Here is an 8900-nt window from a genome sequence, read left to right as displayed (position 1 = left end):
CCTACCCATGGATTGAGTAAGATCCTTTAAGTAAGTTGTCATCGGTGCATGCAATAAAAATTGCCGTATAAATATGTATGATCTATTAATGTGGAGAAAATAAGCTTTATACGATCTTGTGATGTGGAAGAAATAAAAGTGACGGACTGCATAATAAAGTTCCATATCACAAGTGGCAATATAAAGTGACGTTCTTTTGCATTAAGATTTTGTGCATCCAACCATAAAAGCGCATGACAACCTCTGCTTCCCTCTGCGAAGGGCTTATCTTTTACTTTTATCTTCTACCCTTATGCAAGAGTCATGGTGATCTTCACCTTTTCCTTTTACATTTTATTCTTTGGCAAGCACATTGTGTTGGAAAGATCCTGATATATATATATATATCCAATTGGATGTAAGTTATCATGAACTATTATTGTTGACATTACCCTTGAGGTAAAAGGTTGGGAGACGAATCTATAAGCCCCTATCTTTCTCTGTGTCCGATTGAAACTTTGAACCCATAAATATCACGTGAGTGTTAGCAATTGTGAAAGATTAAATGATAGTTGAGTATGTGGAGTTTGCTAAATCAAAGCTCTGACATAGACCCTTCCTGAAAATAAGATGAATTGCAATTGTTTGATGACTGAGAATATAGTTTGTTAGTTTCAAGAAAGTTTACAATCTATACTTTAACATGTGAATAGCTTGTTACTTGATCATGAAAAGCTTTATGAAAATGAGCTACTGTTATGATACATAATGATGCTAGAAAAAGTGACTGGAACTATCATTCATGAAACTTATGCACTTGCTAGCATTCACACTTCATCAATTGTTTCTTGGGTTTTTATCAGTTTTGCCATCGGCTCTCTAGCGCTACTCAGTTTTGCCACTAAACATTTTCACTACTCAAAAATGCCACTGTTCTGTTAAATCAAGCTCAAAAAGACCATTTTTCACCGTTACCGTTTGGTCAATACACATTGACTGAAGTTAGATGACGAAATTACCCCTATCCCATTTGTAAGGGCCGCATGAGAAAAAGAGAAGAAAAATTGGGAGGCTGGGGGTTCGAACCCAAGACCACGGGCTACACAGGCGCACGAGCTAACCAACTGAACCATGGAAAAGATTTGTTTTGTGAGGAGATACAGACCTTATATACAGATGTCTGAACCTAACTAAACCAAATCTTATCTAATCCTTGACCCGATCTATTCGTGGCAGTTTCCCTTTCCCCAGCCGGAACCAATATCCCCAGTCATCGCCGCCGCCTGCCAAAATCCTCACCTGGCACCGCCGGTCGCCGGGCTGCCCGCCCAGCTCCGGCGCGCCCCCACTCGCCGCAGCTGCGGCGCCTCCCGCCGAGTGCCGCCACCCATCCCAGCTTCGGCTCTTCCTCCCGCCCGGCACCGCCACCGGAGGCAGGCAGCTCCGGCGCTTCTCCCGGCTAACTCCGCAGCTCCTCCCGAGTCTTGAAGTGCAATTGTTCCACGGCAATGGCGACGGACAACAGGACTGAATCGGAGGCTTGCATCGGCCACAGGACGCCCCAACACAACATATGCTCTAAAATTCCTGCATTGTGAGTATACTAATTCTTAGTGTGCGTGTGTGGTTGAATATAACTCGTAGAGGTCGAAATTTGTACATAGAATTTGTAGTAGCTGACTTTGCCTTACTGATAATCGCGTGCAATTTGGTACTTGTGTTCCTGATGGTCAGGATGGATGCGGATACTGCTTGTATGCTGTCAGTTAGGATGGAAACAAGCCGTGAGAATAGCGATGGTCTCAAGCGATATGTTGGCGGCTTTGATTTTCATCTATTCGTAGAACCTAGTATCACACACAAAACATTGCTGCACAAACTGTGTGATACCTATCCATGGGGGTGGCGTGATTACGTTGAGTTGAAGTACTATGACAGGGAGCAGAATAAATGGGTTGTTGTCGTATGTGATGATGATGCAGCTTTGATGTTTGGAAAACATCAAGATTCAAAGAAAATATCTATGCAAATTGAGGTTCTTCAAAAATCCCAAACTCCTAGCACACCTAGCCATAATCCACCTACACAACCTTGTTACAGTGAGAGTCAACATACAGGGAGTCAGGCAGTTGATGTTGATACAGTCAACATACAGGGAGTCAAGCAGTCTAATAGTGTTGACGATGCTAATAGAGACATAACCGATGATGCTATACCTGATGATGCTATTCTCTCGGATAATGATGATGAGCGGCAATATCCAGACTTGGTCAAGAAGTCTACCAAATAAGATGATTCGGCAGATATGGAAGAGGAAGATAATCCTCCAGCATATGAATCCACTGACACTAAAGAGGAAGAAGAGAATAGAGACATGGGTTTAGTTGATGAAGAGGAAGAGGAGGAGGAGGACAGACCTGTTGTAGTATATAACAAGGAGAATCCATTATTTGCAGAAGGCTCGGTATTCCCCTCTTTGTTGGACTGCAAGAATGCACTTTCTACTTTTGCAATTAAACGTGAATTTGACTATACAGTCGAAAAGAGTGATTCTAAGAGGCTGGGAGCAAGTTGTGCATATAAGAGGTGTAAGTGGAGAATTCATGGCTCTTATATGAGGAATAGCACAATATTTCAGGTATAACTTGCTAACATCTAATTGATTTGTTTATTGTACCCTTTATTTTGTGGAATTGGTAACTATACAAATGTGGCAAGTTTAACATACTAGCAACATACTAACTGATTTTGTTGTTTCCTACAGATCAAGGTGTGTCCTTTCTCTCATACATGCCCAACTAAGCTGAGAAGTGAGAAGTTCAAGCCGGCAAAGAGCAGGTGGGTTGCTGATGTTGTGCTGGAGTGGGTGAGAAAGAACCCAGATATTGGCCCTACTGCTCTTCAAGAGAAGATCCATGAGAAGTACCACTTCATGGTGCCATACATGCGTGTATCTCGTGGTAAGGACAAAGCAATGGATATGATTAGCGGAAAATGGGAAGATAGCTTCCATCATCTCTATAGTTTCAAGGCTGAGGTGGAGAAGTGTTCTCCTGGTAGTGTAGTGGAAATAGACAAAGAAACTGTGCAGTACAAGATCAAAGGAAAAGTGAGGGAGAAGGAATGCTTTAGGAGGGTGTTTGTTTCATTCAAGGCATGTTGGCAAGGCTTTTTAAATGGATGTCGACCATACTTGGTCGTAGACTCAACTGCACTAAATGGGAGATTCAAAGGGCAACTAGCTTCTGCTTGTGCCATTGATGGCCGTAATTGGCTTTACCCAGTTGCATATGGGGTGCTAGAGACAGAATCATCTGAAAGTTGGGCTTGGTTTCTTCAAAATCTGCGTGGGCTTATTGGGCATCCTGAAGGACTAGTCATACACACTGACGCTTGCAAAGGTTTAGAGACAGCAGTAGAACAAGTGTGGCCTGGAGTGGAGCATAGGGAGTGTATGAGGCATCTTGCTGCAAATTTTCGAAAAAAATTCAAGGGCAAGGTCTATGATGATAATCTTTGGGCTGCAAGCTTAACTTTCAGCTCTAGAAAGCACAACTGGCATATGAAACAGATCCTTGCTAAGAAGAGTGTCCAAAAATATATGGTTGAACACCACACAAAGATATGGTATAGAAGCAAGTTCAATGAAATATGCAAGGTTGACTACGTCAACAACAACCTCGCAGAGTCATTTAATAGCAAAGTTAGAAAAGTTAAGTCTCTTCTTATTGTCGACATGTTGGACAAGATTAGGCAGATGATAATGGAGAAGTTTGATCTACGGATGAGGATAGCATTAGAAAAATGGCTTGGCCAGCTCATAATACCAATTGTGATAAAGGCTCTGCATGCCAAATCCAAAGGTAAATATCTTGCACTCTTTCAATTGATTAATTTCATAACAACTCAATTCAATAATTAATGTTTTGTTTTCTTTTCAAGGCTGAAGATGATGGTAATTAGACGCAGTGATGTTGAGGCAGAAATTACTGCAGTGGACAAAGAGAATAGGGAATGGAGGTACCCTGTTGACATCGCAAAGGAAACATGTAGCTGCAGGCAATGGCAGGTCAAGGGTTTGCCATGTATCCATGCCCTATACTTTATTACTTCACTACGAGGTCCAGTATCAGAAATTGAACCATATGTACATGAGTTCTACTCCGTTGCAAAATTTAAGGCTGCATATGCGGACAACACACCTGCAATGGTAGGAAAGCAACAATGGGACATTGTTGACCCTGGCTTTAAACTACATGCTCCAGTGTTGAGGAGGCCAAAAGGCCGACCAAGGAAGACTAGAATTAGATCTAGTGTTGAAGGTGCTGGCGTGAGCGCCAGGAAAAGGAAGTGCAAGCGATGCAGAGGCTTCGGGCACATTGCCAGATTGTGCACAAATCCAGTTGACCCAGCATTTGGAGAAGATGAGGCTGACCTCCAAGCTAGGGAAGCCCCTTTTGTGGCAGGAGAAGGCGACCCTGAACTATCAATGGTTGCAAGTTCTGCTAGGTAACATCAAAAGAACATGTGCTTTTCTATATGTATTTTCAACATCTATTTTCATTCTTTTTTGCAACATGACTAACTTCTGTACAGCTCAAAGAAAAGTGTGAAGAAAACAAGTGTGAAGAACACTAGGAAAAGGAAGGACATGCAAAATGAAGTTTGTACCACAACCGATGGACCTGCAAGTGGATTTGTTTCATCTCCCATGCATATTCGAATTGCAAATGCGGAACCACCAGACAGTCCTGCTAAAAACACAAGAAGCAAAAAGAAGCTACATATGTGAAGTTTGTGTGATCGTGACCTTTTGCTTGTGAACCTGGACATGTTTCCTTTCAACCTTATGCATGTTTGAGAATTTCGACCTTTATATTTTGACCAACAAGTGGATGTTATTGAACCTTATTTATGTTTGTGAACCTGATTTGTGTGTGCTGAAAAAACAACAAGTTGATATTTCGAACCTTATTTATGTCTGTGAACCACTTTGTGTTTGTGTCGTTTTCAGAAAAATGGGCAGCAACCATGCTGAAATTTTCATAGAAATATAGAATAATATGTGATCGTGCTGTCATATGTGTTGTTTCTGTCAATTAGTGTGTGACCATCAAAAAATTTGGGTGTGGCGGTCTGCCTCATTTGTTTATGTCTACTAGTACCAGATAGTTTCTTCTAGCCGTCCAGCCGCTCATGCGGATCTGTTGTCCATAGTAACTTTCAAACCGAAGTTCAACTATTTAGCAGCAGGAAAATATACGAGACGTTGCTGTGTTGGAATATTATTCCATATAACATATAATGGATATATCTCCTTCTGCAACATAACATCTCCTTAGCTCAGTTGGTTTGCTCGCTCTTTACTGGAGGTTGTGGTCTTGGGTTCGAAACCCCAAGACGACAATTTTTATTCTATTTTCATGCACACCTTACAAATGGTCCCACAAGTCAACACAGAGAGATGGGGGGTGTCGGTGTCAAAACGGGCGGATGTCGGGTAGGGGGTCCCGAACTGTGCGTCTAGGCCGGATGGTAACAGGAGGCAAGGGACACGAAGTTTTACCCAGGTTCGGGCCCTCTCGATGGAGGTAAAACCCTATGTCCTGCTTGATTAATATTGATGATATGGGTAGTACAAGAGTAGATCTACCACGAGATCAGAAAGGCTAAACCCTAGAAGCTAGCCTATGGTATGATTGTTGATGTGTATGTTGTCCTACGGACTAAAACCCTCTAGTTTATATAGACACTTGAGAGGGTTAGGGTTACATAGAGTCGGTTACAATGGTAGGAGATCTGAACATCATTATCGCCAAGCTTGCCTTCCACGCCAAGGAAAATCCCTTCCGGACACGGGACGGAGTCTTCAATCTTGTATCTTCATAGTCCAGGAGTCCAGTTGAAGGTATAGTTCGGCTATCCGAACACCCCCTAATCCAGGACTCCCTCAGTAGCCCCTGAACCTAGCTTCAATGACGACGAGTTCGGCACGCAGATTGTCTTCGGCATTGCAAGGCGGGTTCCTCCTCCAAGTACTTCATAGAAGATTTTGAACACAAAGATAGTGTCCGGCTCTGCAAAATAAGTTTCCACATATTGCCATAGAGAGAATAATATTTACACAAATCTAGTCTGCTGACGTACTCCGTAGTGTGACATCACACCACGGCCAAGCTTTTATTCGAACCGTTTCACTGTCCCATCTTAGCGCGTTATGCGAGGCGGTTTCCTTGGCATGTCTTGTTAAAGCAGATATCGTGTCCCCTTATTCGGGGATTCTCATCAATACGGGCGTGGGTAACCCAACCATGCCATTGATTACGGCGCTTGGAGATAAGCGAGTTTTACCAGGCTGGTGGGGACATGTAGTTGCATCCACCCATATAAGGGGATAAGGATCCACCTTTTCACCCACGCCTTCTTCCTCCTTTTCCTATCCATTCTTGCGCACTCGAGCTCCAGCGCCCAAGTCCGCACTACCACCTCAACCTTCTCCAGTCATGTCCGGAGCGGGAGGCAAGTGGATGGTCTCCTCCATCATGGAGGGACACATCAAAAAGCTGAGGAAGGCCGGATATCTGGCCAGCGACATCGCGCACCGGATTCCCGAAAAGGGGCAGCTCATCCCCACCCCTAGGCCCCATGAGAGGGTGGTACTCCTCCCCCATTTCCTCCGCGGACTGGGCTTCCCTCTGCATCCATTTGTCCGGGGGCTCATGTTCTACTATGGCCTAGATTTCCACGATCTGGCCCCGAATTTTGTCCTCAACATCTCGGCGTTTATCGTCTATGCGAGGCTTTCCTCCGCATCCGCCCCCATTTCGGCCTATGGCTCAAGACCTTCAACGTCAAGCCGAAGGTGGTGCGCGGCAACCAGGCGGAGTGCGAAGGAGCCATGGTGGGCAAAATGGCCAACATCCTATGGCTCGAGGGCTCCTTTGTGGAGACCCTGAAGGGGTGGCAATCGGGGTGGTTTTACATCACCGAGCCGCGCGACCCCGAATGGGTCGCAGCCCCCGAGTTTCGGTCCGGACCCCCTACGCGGCTCACCTCCTGGAAGGAGACCGGCCTGTTGTGGGGTAAAAAAGGAGAGCTGACCGGACTCCAAACATGCGTCAAAACCCTCGTGGACAAGAAGCTCAGACTTGTCAACGTAGTCCAGGTTATGCTCATCCGCTTGATCCTCCCATGCCAACAACGGGCTTTCAACCTGTGGGAGTTCGACCTGGCGCGGCACCAGACTCTGAACAGGCTCTTCGAAACTCTCGCAGGTTGAAAGCCCGTTGTTGGCATGGGAGGATCAAACGGATAAGCATATACGAAGATGCCTGGAAGGTGCTTTTCAAGGGCGCCGAGGCTCCCGCATCCGCTACTGAGGATCGCGGATTCAGTGCGCAGCGTCACGCTCTCGCGGTAAGCTATTTTTTCCTTTTACAGGGTGTCAGTTTTTCATAGTTTGACTCTATGCGGGATCTAAACTCCCTTACCTTTGACAGGATTGGTAGGTGATGTCCGGACAGATCAACTGTCCGGCTCCTTTGCCCGAAGGCCCGGCGGACGCTCACTTGGCGAAGCTGCTGGTTCCGGCACCCTATGTGGTGCTGGAGAAGAAGGTCAAGAAGAAGGCCATGGGTACTCGAAAGAGTGCCCGACGCCCGGAGGTGTCGGATTCATCATCCGACGAATCCAAGACGCACTCCTCCCGTGAAGACGAGGAGGAGGAAGAAGAGACCCCTCCCCCTCCAGCGGGGGAAGGGAAGAAAAGGAAGGCCGCCCTCTCTGAGGAGGCCGGAGGGTCCAAGAAGGGGAAAACCCTTTCTCTGGACTACTCGACCGACGCCGACGACGGTGGAGATGAGTGGCAGCCCAGGGCTAAGCCCCTGGCAAAATCGTAAGTATCTGGATACCGGAGTAATTCATAGTATTCGTTTATTGCACAGCTTTCCCTTATGTCGAATATGCTTATGCAGCCCACCCAAAGACCGGCTCGACGCGTCGTCGAGCGGCTCACTGGACTCGTCGGAGGTGAACTCGCTTCCGACGGCTTCCTCCCCCCGCCCTACGGACGACACCGAAGTGTTGTCCCAAAAGGTTCCAATCCGGGAGGAGGTGGTCCTGGAGGCGCCGCGAGGCGACCTCCCGGACTCTAGGAGTAAGGGGGATGAAATTCCCCAGGGCTCCAAGTCCGGCCCTAGGCCGGACACCGCTCCGGAACCTTCAAAGGTTCAAGAGTCCGGCGGGGGACCTCCTTCCAAGAGGAGCAAGCCCGCCGTGCCGGTGACCTTCGTCCAACCTGAGGCGCCGGACAATATGTTGGAGGCGCTCCAAGGCACCTCCATTGACGAGGGGCACCACACTTATGAGTGCGGTGATCCAGAAGGTTCAGTCCGCCAAGAGCGGACTGACTGAAGCTTGTACAAGCCTTTTGACAGGCTTCGAGGTAAGTAAAGAAAGTGTAAATAATAGTACCGCATAGACAGTAGCCCCTGATACTCTGTTTGGCGTTCGAGAAGAAAAGCCGAATAGAGGATCAAATAAAATTCACAGGAGTCTAACAAAAATGAGTCAATATGCATGTGCAGGCTACCCTACTGGCGTCCGCCGCACTGACTGCAGAAGTGGACATGCTAAAGCAGGACCTCGAAAGGTCCGAGCAAGAGCTTAAGCGTGCCAAGAAGCAGCTCAAGGACAATGAAGGTGAGAAATACCTTGTTAAAAAAAATATATATAAAAAACGTGCAATTGCAAAAAATGACAGGATTATCATGGCTATTGTAGGGGCCACATCTGAGGTGGCGACCCTTAAGCAAGCGCTGGACGAGGCCGAGAAGAATTCGGCCTTGGAGGGCACCGAGCGGGAGAAGTATGAGGCCGAGGTTGGCAAGGTGCGGCAAGAGCTCCAGGCTCTCATGGAAAAA

The 8900-nt window shown here is 46.5% G+C and overlaps 1 protein-coding gene across 1 annotated transcript; it reads left to right on the top strand.

Moving 5' to 3' along the window:
* Positions 1-2284: 2284 nt before the first annotated feature.
* On the top strand, positions 2285-4771 carry LOC147991356 (uncharacterized). Its single transcript, XM_087538638.1, has 4 exons — positions 2285-2617; positions 2744-3842; positions 3963-4488; positions 4576-4771. The coding sequence occupies exons 1-4, from the start codon at positions 2285-2287 to the stop codon at positions 4769-4771; spliced, it is 2154 nt and encodes a 717-aa protein (XP_087394764.1).
* Positions 4772-8900: the final 4129 nt, after the last annotated feature.

Source organism: Triticum urartu, chromosome 1A (assembly GCF_056163025.1).
Source record: "Triticum urartu cultivar PI428250 chromosome 1A, HENAU_Tu73, whole genome shotgun sequence".
NCBI classification, from domain to species: domain Eukaryota; kingdom Viridiplantae; phylum Streptophyta; class Magnoliopsida; order Poales; family Poaceae; genus Triticum; species Triticum urartu.
The sequence above is the reverse complement of the archived record's forward strand: the minus strand, read 5'-3'. Positions and strand labels throughout refer to the sequence as shown.